General features: G+C 39.5%; 1 protein-coding gene across 5 annotated transcripts in view; it reads left to right on the top strand.

Annotated features, from left to right (window-relative positions):
- Positions 1-12,508, top strand: part of ankrd13b (ankyrin repeat domain 13B) — a 421,315-nt gene that overhangs the window by 278,583 nt on the left and 130,224 nt on the right. For 3 of the 5 annotated variants that reach the window (XM_048557094.2, XM_059655240.1, XM_059655242.1), the window contains exons 6-9: positions 4,750-4,939; positions 8,788-8,854; positions 9,148-9,229; positions 10,793-10,879. In XM_048557094.2, coding sequence (XP_048413051.1) covers positions 4,750-4,939; positions 8,788-8,854; positions 9,148-9,229; positions 10,793-10,879 — 426 coding nt within the window. The remainder of the gene's footprint in view (positions 1-4,749; positions 4,940-8,787; positions 8,855-9,147; positions 9,230-10,792; positions 10,880-12,508) is intronic. The other 2 variants (XM_048557095.2, XM_059655241.1) reach the window with 1 other exon arrangement.

Below are 12,508 nucleotides of genomic sequence, written 5' to 3'. Positions count from 1 at the left end.
TCACATCCACCATTGTCATTGCAGCAGCTACTAAGCAAGGTGGATAACTTGGCACTTGAACTCTCAACTGGAATTTCTTTCAATTCAGTCTGGTTCAGTGGCCTGAACTTGAAATAACAGCACAGAGGCTGGTATCCTGTCACCAACTCACCCCTTATTTACATGGATCTAACCAGCCAGTTCAAAGCCAGTCCCTAGACTAAGGAGGCTTTCTGAATCTCCTGTTTATATCTGTCAGCCTGATTGGCCCAGGTTAATAATCCCAATCAAGGATCTCACAGTCAATGATGTCCACCTGGTCCCAGTTCTAATCACTACAGGATTGTAGCCCAGTATGTGTTAGTATGCTTAGGAGAGAAAATTGGGAAACATTTTTTTAAAATTCAGTTTTAAGGGTGGTACAATGGCACAAACTCAATCTGTTTGCTTCCTTGGTGAGTTGTTGTCATTCTCAGTCAGGTACAATAATAAGCATGAAATTGAGTGTACTCCACTTGTCATTGTATGCTGTGCTGTCAAGGAACTAGTCAACCTAAAGGGGAATGTACAGAACAGCTGCTTAAACTCTGAGCTGGCACAATTTGAGAATTCCAGAGGCAGGTAGATTATCTCTTCAATTTGCCCTCCAACAATGATCTTTTTTCTGTATTTTTATGGTTTATAGCGATCATGAAAAACACAGGATTTTAGTAAACAAAAGTATTTAAAAAGATAATTACTATTACTTGAGCTTATTCTGACATCTGCTGCTATTACCATCATCCAGTGCAAAATAAAGCAAGAGAAAGGCAGCAAGTGAAATATTCAAATGTAGAAACAATCTTTCAGAATCCAGATTCCTGATTAGCCTAATCCAGTGACACCGGTAGCCCTCTCAGACCGCAATCCTAAGTGAATAGAAATTTTAAGAGTTGGCTTTTAGCTACTGAGAGTGTCAGGTGAAACAGATGTCACAACTAAGCCCATCATTACTGGCTTTGACATAATGTCTATACATGTTTCCTTTAACTAGCTATCATACAATGATAATAAACATGTAGAAACTCTTTCTGACTAACTATCTTCTTCCAGGACAGTTACAGTGCAGTGCTGGCTAAAACTGGCCGATTCCACACAGTCCACTTCTTAGAACTGGAACTTCCTGCCTATATCTGTGTATGTGTTTGTGGGGGAATGTGGGATCATACTTCATTATCTCCTACAATCACTTCCAACTCTCACCATGACACCATTTTAATTGAAAGCACCAATATCAAACAGATGATACACATGGCTTTAAGATTTTGGTTTGAGAAAACCATGGATCAAATGCAATCCCTGCAGGTTAGGTGGATTGGCCATGCTAAAATTGTCTTTAGTGTCCAAGGGTGTGCAAGCCTAGGTGGTCTAGCTGTGGGAAATGTGGGGTTATGGGAATAGGCTGGGAGGCCTGGGGCTGGGTGTGATGCTTTTTGGAGGGCCAGTGTGGACTTGGTGGGCCAAATGGCCTCCTTCCATACTGTAGGGATTCTATGATTATATAATAGCGCTCCCTGTACATGGGTACCACATTTTTTTAAATTCAGGTCATAATTCTTAGCAATTAATTTTTCCAGAAATTAGAAGAAGCAGGAATTGTAGCTCTATCATCTTTTGTGTTCATCTTTGTGTCTGTTCTTGTATGAAGTATTTCTGAGATGCACATCGTCTGGATGAATCTTCAGCCCTTGTGTTTTATTTGCTAAATAGCCTGTACAATTCACTTTTAACATCTTTGAATCAACTGGAGATTAACTAATGCAATGTGTTGGATGGAGCTGCAGTTTCCAGGTACTAAACTTAGGTGAATCAGTTTTATTATTAAAGCCCCTGATTATCGAGTAATTAATTAGATGGAAAATGTATTGATAGAACAAGGAAAATGCTATTAACTTTTTGTCATTTTAATTGAAATGTGGGCTCCCCGTAATTGAATTTATTCACCCATGCTGCAATGTGTTTTGTTTATTGAGTGTTTGATTGTACGTATGTGTGTAATATATAAGGGGCTTTGTTTGGCTGATGTGTGGCGTTACAAGAAGTCCAGATTATTGATGCCTTGGCAGCCAAAGATTCATGTTCTCTGGAAATTTGAAGGTAAGACCACACCATCACTAGGCTGCCAGTAATTGGACATTTAATTTACTCTTTCTGGTGCACACTTGCATCCTTTTTGCAGAACAGATTGAGTGACAGAGTCCAGTGATACGTTAAGTCGAAAGCTTATGTTTGAAACGTAAATTCACAGTTTTCACTTGATGTTTGCAGCAAATGGACTAAAAAGCTGATATTGTAAATTAGTTCCCTTGTGCAGTGTGCTTGCAGGGTGACTTCTGTTTCCACTTAGGATTGCATTGGCAATTTTATACAAAAGTGCTGAACCCTTATAGACAACGCAAACAGCAGGCATCTGCGTAAAGTTGAATTTAAAGAAATAAAAAGTGAATAAAAGGCAGCATCATGCCAGGAATAATGTGTAAAACAAAAAAAAAAACAACAAAGTAGGAAAGAAAGAAAATAATAACAGTTGCCATTGAAAAATCAATTGGCTACATACAGAGCAGAAGGGAATGTGATGCATCCCTCACTAACCTGTCAATCATCAAATGTATATAGCTGCAATTAATTTCCAAGCACTAACACAAATGCACATTGCTCCATTAGAGACATGGGCATTATATTAGCAAGAATGAGATTATTATGCACTCTGGCATGTTATGATCATGTATTTTAATTAAACAACCAGGAATGTAGGCACAGATCTTGTGCCCATTTCCTGGATGCTACAGAGAGACTTGCACTTATGCAGCATCTTTCTAAATTTATATACCCCAAAGTCCTTTAAAGCCAATGAAATACTTTTGACATGTAGTCATTTGTAAATACAGGTAAAGTGTGAGCTGATAGGCACACAGTAAGGTCTTAGAAACAATACTGTTAGCAGGACACTAGGAATTCCCCACTGTTTAGTGAATAGTGCCATTAAACACCTAATGCTGTCTGGGCCAAATAGGGTTATGGATTTAATGTTGAATTCAGAAGGTGCCATCTCTAATAATACAGCACTCTCACCATAGATTTTGTTCTTTGTCTGTAATGGGCCACTAAAGTATAGCCATGTTTTAGAGGACAATGTGACTATGTTTCGTTAAAACATAAATTATCCTGAGGGATCTTAACAGGGGGCATATTGAAAGATATTTTCTCTTATGGAAGGATGTAGTAATAGGGGTCACTTTTAACAATAAGATGAGGGGAGCTATTTAAGAGACAGATGAGTAGACATTTTTTCCTCACGGAAAGTGGTGAGTCTTTTGGAATTCTCTCCCTGAAAAGGTGGTAGAAGCAGATTATTTAAATATGTTCAAGTCAGGGGTACACAGATTCTGAATAAGCCAGAGGTGAATGGTTATTGGAGATGGATGGGAATATAGTAATGAGGTTACAATCAGATCAGCTATGATCCAATTGAATGGCAATAGCAGGCTTGAGGTGTCAAATGGCTCCTAAGTTGTATGTTTTGATGTATTAGAAATAAAAAACTTGAGTGTATTAGAGTAACTCAGCAGGTCTGCCAGCATCTGTGGAGAGAGAAGCAGAGTTAATGTTTCAAGTCCAATACAACTGTCTTCAGAAGTTCGGATTTCTTCCAGACCTGCTGAGTTCCTCCAGAACTTTCTACTTTTGTTTTGGATTCCTGGCCTCTGCAGTATTTTGCTTTTATTTGTATGTCTTTGTATATGTTTGCTAGCCATACAGCAACTGTGCAAAAGCCAGATGGGTGCTTTAAATATTGTTTAAAATTATAAACAGTGCATTCATTCTGCTGTAGTCTATCTTTTATAAACTTATGTTAACGTAATGTTGAACACCTTGGTCAAAACATCTTCTTGGAGGTTTATTGTTTTCTTTACGTGGGCATTGCCAACATAACTAATGTTTATAACTCAAACTTAATTGATCATGGACCAAACGGCTTGTAAAGCTAAGAATCACAGTGTGAAGCTAGAAGAACACAGCAGGCCAGGCAGCATCAGAGGAGCAGAAAAGTTGATGTATCAGGTCAGGACCCGAAAATGTCAACTTTCCTGCTCCTCTGATGCTGCCTGGCCTGCTGTGTTCCTCCAGCTCCGCACCTTATTATCTCTGACTCCAGCATCGGCAGTTCTTACTATCTTGCAGCTAAGCATCGAGTGTATTGCTGTGGACTTAGAGTCACATGTGGGCCAGGCCAGGTAAGGATAGCAAATATCTCTGACTAATGGATGTTAGTCAATCAGGTGGGTTTTTACGACAGTCAGTGATAGATTCACTATGACTGAAAGCTATTTTCAATTTCAGAGTTTATTCACTAATTCTACAAGCTGTGGCGGTGGCCTTTGAATCCATGTCCCTATAGTGTTAGTGTACCCCTCTCGCTAACTAGTCAAATGACATTACCACTGTCTCCCACATTCTCTTTGTTTTATTGTCTGAACTGAAATGGTGCATTTCCACATTGTAGCAAATTCATAAACCAATTCATTTTCAGTGAGCTTTAGACTGTTCTGCCCTTGATCCAGAAATGAAATTGAAACAAAACATGAACCCTGACGAGTTCCCTCAGGATATTTTATGTTTTATTTAAACATAGACATAATGTCCTCGAAGACATGGTTATGAATCCACATTGTTGTTGAAGTGAATCTTCAGACGGTACTGCTAACATTCTGTCATCTGTATTTCTGTCAGACAACTGCGCAGTTGTAATGGAGATTGACCACGATCGACAGATGGTTTACTCAGAAACTCTGTCGCTGGCTAATTATGACCGGGACATGCTGTTGGCTGCCGTGCAGCCCTCAGAGGAACAGGTGGCAAGCCGTCTCTCCACCCCCATCGTCACTACACAACTAGATACCAAGAACATCTCATTCGAAAGGTAATGGTTGCTGGGTACCACCAGAACAACTGCTTCCATTTGTCTAGGTACTGGGTAGTAAAAGACTGAGGGGTGACCTTATACAGGTCTATACAATCATGAGAGGCAGAGATAAGGTGGGTAGCTGAGAGGCAAGAGATGCAAAAAAAGGGACGACTTTTTCTCACAGAGGGGGCTGAGTGTCTGGAATGGTCTGCAAAAGGTACTGGTGGAAGTGAGTACAATTTCCTCGTTTAAAGAAGCATTTAGACAGGTACATGGATGGAATAAGTAGTGAGGGATATGAACCAAACACGGGCAAATGAAACTCATTTAATTGTGAAAACTGGGTGGCATAGGCAAGTTGAGCCGAAGGGCCTGTTTCCATGCTGTAGACCTCTGTCACTCTTTTAGTCCCAAGGTGTGTTGTAGGAGTATGATCAAACGGCGTTTCAGACTATCCAGTACCAAAGGATATTGGGAAACATATCCAGTTGATCAAAGAGTTATGAGACAAAGATCCCAGTAGGGACATTTGTGCTTCCCAGGACAGAGGTTCAGAACTTTGGATTGAATTCAATGTCATTGAAATCAAATACATTGGATCTGAAATATTAATGTAGAAATCTGAAAAAAAAGTCACCTAATGCTCTGAACAAATTCTTAAGTCAGGCTGTAGTCTAATATTTGAATCCAAACATAAACTCAAGTTTATTGCTTGGGTAAATTTTCACTTTTTGAATTTTTTGGTTACTTTCAACAATCTTACCGCTTTAATTCAAATTGATTTTCTCAATACATGGATCAAAAAGCAAACAAATGGAAAAATTTCATTTACATATCCATAGACAGTTAAATTAATCATAGTAGCTAACCTCATGAATAGACAGAAAAAAATTATTTTTACTAAGGTTCAAAAAGAACATAAACAGGAACAAGCCAAAAATTTCTGCAGCAATTCTGATATTTCTGTTCCTCCCAGTCTTGATGCTTAAATATCCACAGTTCTCAAGCTGATTTTACATCAACTATTTTCTCAGGGTTGTTCTGATTATTCACAATAATTTTGTTGGTGGGTTGCTGTGTGCAAAGAAGAGTTCGCTTGAACTTCCACCAAAAATTATTCCACAGATTACCAGAACCTCTTTAGGAAATTCACCTTAATTCTTCATTTTCCAAATGTTCATATTCAGGGATGGGCAATTAATGCTGACCCAGCCAGCAATACCCACATCCCACAAATGAACAAAAAAAAAAGCACCATAATGTCCCCCTCCACCTATGATTACAATCCTTCCACTTTAATTCCTGCCCAAATCTGACTACCCGCCTGATCTGACTAGCCCCAATTACCCTACTTAACCTGAGCCAACCTTGCAATTACCACTGTTTGACCTGACGTGGCTTCCCCTGATGCACCTACATACTTATCCACCTAGCCATCCTTTGACCTCACCCAGCAGATACCCAATCCCTGTACCAACCTACCCACCAAACCCCAACACTACCTCTAGATCTCTATTGCTTTTTATTTTCTTTCTTCAAAGTTCACAGGGACACAAATTACATCTGTACTACCTCTTTCCTCGCCTTCCTGTTGACCCTGTTCACATCTTTCCTACTTGCTTCAAGCTCCAAGTCGCAAGTCAGGCAGCATGGTGGCTCAGTGGTTAGCACTGCTGCCTCATAGAACCAGGGACCCGGGTTCAATTCCACCCTCGAATGACTGTCTATGTGGAGTTTGCATGTTCTCTCTGTGTCTGCGTGGGTTTCCTCCAGGTGCTCTGGTTTCCTCCCACAATTCAAAGATGTGCATGCTAGGTGGATTGGCCATGCTAAATTGCCCGATGGGTCTGGGTTGGATATTCTGAGGGTCGGAGTGGATTTGTTGGGCTGAAGGGCCTGAGTCCATTCTGTAGGGATTCTACATAGAAAAAAGTGTGACTGAAAGTGAAAAGAGCCCAGGCTTTGACTCGCAGGCATTTTACTTTGGTTGACTTGACCTTTTCTATCTTTCAATTCTAACAATTCAACAACTGTTTAATAAATTACTTAATGATGGACAATACAATATTTCATGTGGCACAAAATACAGAGGAATGTGGAGTTCTTGTGAATAATGTGCATTGTGAATTCTTCACATAGTATTTTACTAAAAAAGGAATTACAATTTTCCATGTTCAACTTAAATAGTATAATTTACTTAATTTCCAGACTAATCCCTGCCAAACCAGACATTTCTGCAAGCACCTTTTTTGTACACCTTGTTAGTTGCTACTGCTAACAACTTGGCAAATTGGCTCATGCAAAGTGAAAGTAAAATGGTTTGTATTTCTCAAATCCCAAAGAACAATGTGAAAAACACTGGAAGTCCAGAAACAAATGTGGGTAAGATTTTAACTCATTGTAAATACATTCACTTAAGAGAGATAAAATCAGGCCAAATGACTGAACTTGGGTTCCAACTTCAGCCTTTAAACACTTACCTAAGGGCAAAGAACACAGAACAGGCCATTTGGCCCACTGAGTCTACACCGGCTCTCCCCCCACACCCCCCCCCCCCCCACAAAAAGCACCTTATCCCTGTAACCCTGCATTTCCCAATTCTAATCCATATAGCCTTACATATCCCTGGAAACTATCCATTACACTCTGGGCAATGTAGCATGGCCAATCCACTTAACTTTCACATATTTGGACTGTGGGAGGAAACCAGAGCAGACACGGGGAAAGTGCACAAACTCCACACAGTCATTCACCCAAGGCTAGAACCGAACCTAGATTCTTGGCACTGCGAGGCAGCAGTGCTAACTTCTCAGCCACTGTGCCACCCTCAAACTTCTGGAGAATGGGAAGATGTCTCTATTTTAGCCCAGCAATAATACTTGATATAACCTGGGGCAGCACGGTGGCTCAGTGGTTAGCACTGCAGCCTCACAGCACCACAGACCCAGGTTCAATTCCACCCTCTGGCAACTGTCTGTGTGGAGTTTGCACATTCTCCCCTTGTCTGTGTGGGTTTCCTCTGGGTGCTCTAGTTTACTCCCACAGTCCAAAGATGTGCAGGTTAGGTGGATTGGCCATGCTAAATTGCCCGTAGTGTTCAGGGATGTGTAGATTAGGTGGGTTATATGGGGATGAGTTTGGTGGGTGCTCTGAGGGCCAGTGTGGACTTGTTGGGCCAAAGGGCCTGTTTCCACACTGTAGGGATTCTATGATCTATTCTATGAAAATACAGTTCATTATGTTCTGATCAACCACAACAGTATGCTTTAATCTTGCCTGGCAGACAACAACATCTACTGTATCATTATGATTTTTTCAATTTCCCTACACTGGTCAGTTTGGCTTTGATCAAATTAAGCCAAATGTTGCACAGCATTAGGAATTGCATTAAAATGGTCACAAAATTAACATAGAATTCTTATCTTCAATTAATCAGCCCTGGATTTTGGTCTCAAGTCCCTGAGGGTTCCGTTGTTGCTTCCTCCTAGAAGGATACTTAGCACCTTACTGACTGCCCAGGATCAGTTGTCTGATAATTTAAGAATGTAATGGCGCTTTAATCATTATTTGAGTGAATGAATTGGAAAATAAAGTTTGAAAAAAAGTACCTGTTTTTATTATTCAAATGTGGCATGATACAAACATTAAACTATCAGCTAAATGCAAAACTAGTTCACGATTCTGTTTTCTTCCCCAATCTTTGCTTGAAGTGATCTTATTGTTTGCCAGTTTTAAATCCCTCAGGTAACATGACTTGAGCTGTCATATTACACAACACTGAATAATGTATCGATTTTCAAGGCTTTCAGAAACTTTTGGACATGTCTTCACTACCACCATCTTTTCCAATTTTCCCTTCTCAGAAATAAATCTGGAATCCTGGGCTGGAGAAGTGAGAAGACCGAGATAATAAATGGATATGAGTCCAAGGTAATGGATGTGCTAACCATTGAAGGGTGCCCAATCACGTTCTGCAAACACAAGGAATCATATTTATGATTTAGTGCTCGCAATGCAAATCTTTCTATCACAGGACAACAGAATGTGAACCTTTAGGCTTAGGAGTTAATGTATTTAATTTTAATTGATGGAAATTATAGTCATCAATCATTGATCTCTATGTCTAAATTGTACTCAGTGACTTGTAAGTCAGTGACTTGTAAGACATTGTAAGTCAACGATTTTCTTAGAAAATAAAACTCACTCTCATTGCATCCTCATAGGTTTATGGAGCTTCCAATGTGGAACTAGTTACTCGGACAAGAACGGAGCACCTGTCAGACCAGAACAAGAGTAAAAGCAAGGGTAAGTGAAGGACAGCATTATTGGGCCTATGATGAGTATGTGAAAGCAAGTAGTGCAGTGACAGCTCAATAACACCAGCACTAGAGAAAAGGAACAGTGACAAACAGCTGAGGCAATCTATTCCTTACAGACACTAGTAACAAAATAGGTCCTGAACAGGAATAGTCTTTGAAAGTGATCAATAGGAGGAAGGTGAAGTTAGTTTTGAAATTAATTAATAAATCAATAATGTTACATAAGCACACAATATCTTCTGGCTGTGGAGCATTGTTGGGGGTCAGTGGAGTATTAACCTTGGAAGGTTCTCTTCCCTCATTCACGTCATATTACTGAATACGTGGTTCTCTCTCCAGCAAAAATGTAATCAATGCAAGTATTCTGTACCTGGTCCAATCCTGTTCCTGTATATTACAGTACTGCCCATTTATCATCAGCTGCAGATTCCCAGTTGCAGGCATAGCATTAAAAATATGATGATTCAGTTCTTGAAAAGGGCTGAGAAAACCATAGCATATTTGGGTGCTTTAGACAAGATTGTAAACTACAAGATTGAAGTGCAAGATGTTAAGTAGGCATTTTACTAGCAATTTTATATACCTTTCTAAGGAGATTACCTTAAGAAAAAAGGAGAAATGACAAAGCACTGAAGAGTGAGAATGAGTAAACAACTATTGGGGATAGCAACAGGAACATGATGAGAAAGTTTGTGGCATCTATGGTATGTCCAGCAATTTAGCATAGTGATTTGCAGTGGTAAGGAACAAGCCATGTTAAGGTAGTGGATAAGCCATACAATATATAGTAAGTTAACACAGAAACTGTTTACAGGCTGCGTATGTGTGGCATAACTTGATTTATCAAATAATAATACTAATTGATTCATTTTTGGAATAATCCAGAAAATTTTATTTTATCTCACTGTATAATAAAAACAAATATTAAAATATTTTCATCTTCATTCTTGAAACACTGAGTATTTTCAATCCATCGTGTGTCAGTTATCTTCACCAGACTAAGAACACCCAGCTAAAGATTTAATTTAGATTCACTTGCTTCAGCAATGATTTAATTAACAGAAGCACAAATACTGCAAATGAGCTTTTGAGAAAGCTTATAAACACTCTGATGTAAGCGTATCGTTTTGAGTTCATTAGTTGCATATTTAACATGGAGTTGCAAAGCTATTGGACTATAAAGACAGGTTTCAGCTGATGGTTTTATGGAAAGGCCAGGCACCCTCTGTGTTACTTGGGCTCCCTATAGATGGGCTTGTGTGATTGGGTGAAGCTGGACATGTGATCTTAAAGAGGTACCAGAGGTCTAATGTCAGAGCTAAATGACTGTCAGCTCAAAACTAATTATTTGCAGTGGAGACATTTTTGTGCAATGCCACAACTGAGGCAGGCATGCCAGTTCTGGGCTTTTTCAAAGTCAGCACTGTAATTGTTTATTTTGCTGATGTTGTTTGGATTTGCTACCTGGGGGCAAAGAGCTGGTGTTACAGCACCCATTTGCATTTCTCAACCCCAGATTGTGTTTTTTTCAAATTGTTTCAACCTCTAGGGCACCGGCGACACAAACCTGTTTCAACAGCGTCCACTCTGTTGGTCCACCAACGAGTTATCTCACCGAGCAGCCAGAAGATCAGAAGTAAAGTGTTTTTATATTTGTCTAAACTTTCAAAGTGTTCATTTTAGTGACTTTGGAATAAGCTTACTACAGTGGAACCTTCATTATCCATAATCCTATTAGCCTTTCATACCAATTATCTGCTGGAACTTTCACAAGACAAAAGCCCAATGTGAAATATCACCAGGTTACTCAACCCCTTTTGCTATTTGTATTTCATCTTCTGTTACTGAATGAACCTACATTTATTGATAATTGTATCATGTCTGTCTTCATTCCCGTGCCTAGAGTATTGTTGCACAGTTAGGAGGTCAGATTTGAAGACTGTCAATTATTCATTAATTTCCATAATCCACTTCCTCTGGTGGATAATGGAGTTTCCACTGTACTTTCATAGGATTCTGTTCGGCATTATGAAAAATTGATAAGCTGAGGAATCTGGAATTCCCCGAAGCTGTTGACCATCTAAGAATTAAGTTTCAGTGAAAGCCTTCTTCACCTAAATGGATAACAGTTCAATATTGAATGAAAACAGAAGCAAAGATTATGGACTAGATAAAAAGTAGGCTTAATATCATTTAGCAATGTCCCTCAGTGCCATTACTGTTCATTACAGACTACAAAATGACAACTTTGGTTATATTGTTCTACATTATTGACTGTCTTTCTTTGGGAATTGTTCAGCTATACATACTGTTTATTATATACTAGATTTTATCATTATATTGCATATACTACGTCAATATTATGGGTATGAACAAATCTGGAGACTTTACCACATAAAAACAAAATACTACAGATGCTGGAATCTGAAACAAAAAACCGACAATGCTGGAGAAACTCAGCAGAACTGAGAGAGAAAAACAGAGTTAATGTTTGGAACCTAATGACTCGTCTTTGGAGCTCCTGTTCTTTTCAATTCTGTAGAGGAGTCAGGTTGGTCTCAAAATGTTGACTCTGTTTCTCTCCTCACAGATGCTGCCAGATGTGCTGAGCTTCTGCAGTGTTTCCTGTTTCTATTTGGAGACTTTACTAGTCTAATTTTCTTTTTTCCTTTATTCATTAATGGGATGAGAACATGGCTGGCTAGGCTGCATTTATTGCCCAGAGAGGCAATTAAAAGTCGACCACATTGCTTTGTGTCTGGAGTCACATGTAGACCAGACCAGTTTCCTTCCCGAAAGGGCATTAGTGAACCAGATGTGTTTTGCCCCTGACAACCAGCAATGGATTGATGGCCATCATTAGATTCTTAATTCCAGATATTTTATTGAATTCAAATTCCACCATCTGCCATGGTGGGGGATGGGAGGGATTTAAACCCAGATCCCAAGCATGTTATCTGAATCTCTGGATTAAGCAATGATACCACTAGGCCATTGTCTCTCTCCAACCACCTCCCCCACCGACACCCCCCCACCGACCCTGGGGACCTTCCCTAGTGTTGGGGAAAGTCCATGTAGGTCAGCAGTACTAAATGTGTGCTGTTGGCTGGCAAAGCTTTAGACTATTACCATATGGGAACCTAATATTAAATGATTTTGGAACACAAAAGTTTACACATTCTACAGTTACTAGTTAGCATCAAACTTGAAATCTCATTCCGAGAGTGTATCACTGCCTCTAACGATGTTTATACTGCAATGCATC

The sequence above is a fragment of the Stegostoma tigrinum genome, chromosome 27, assembly GCF_030684315.1.
Source record: "Stegostoma tigrinum isolate sSteTig4 chromosome 27, sSteTig4.hap1, whole genome shotgun sequence".
Taxonomy (NCBI): domain Eukaryota; kingdom Metazoa; phylum Chordata; class Chondrichthyes; order Orectolobiformes; family Stegostomatidae; genus Stegostoma; species Stegostoma tigrinum.
Note: the sequence above shows the minus strand (reverse complement) of the source record. Positions and strands in the feature narration are given on the sequence as shown.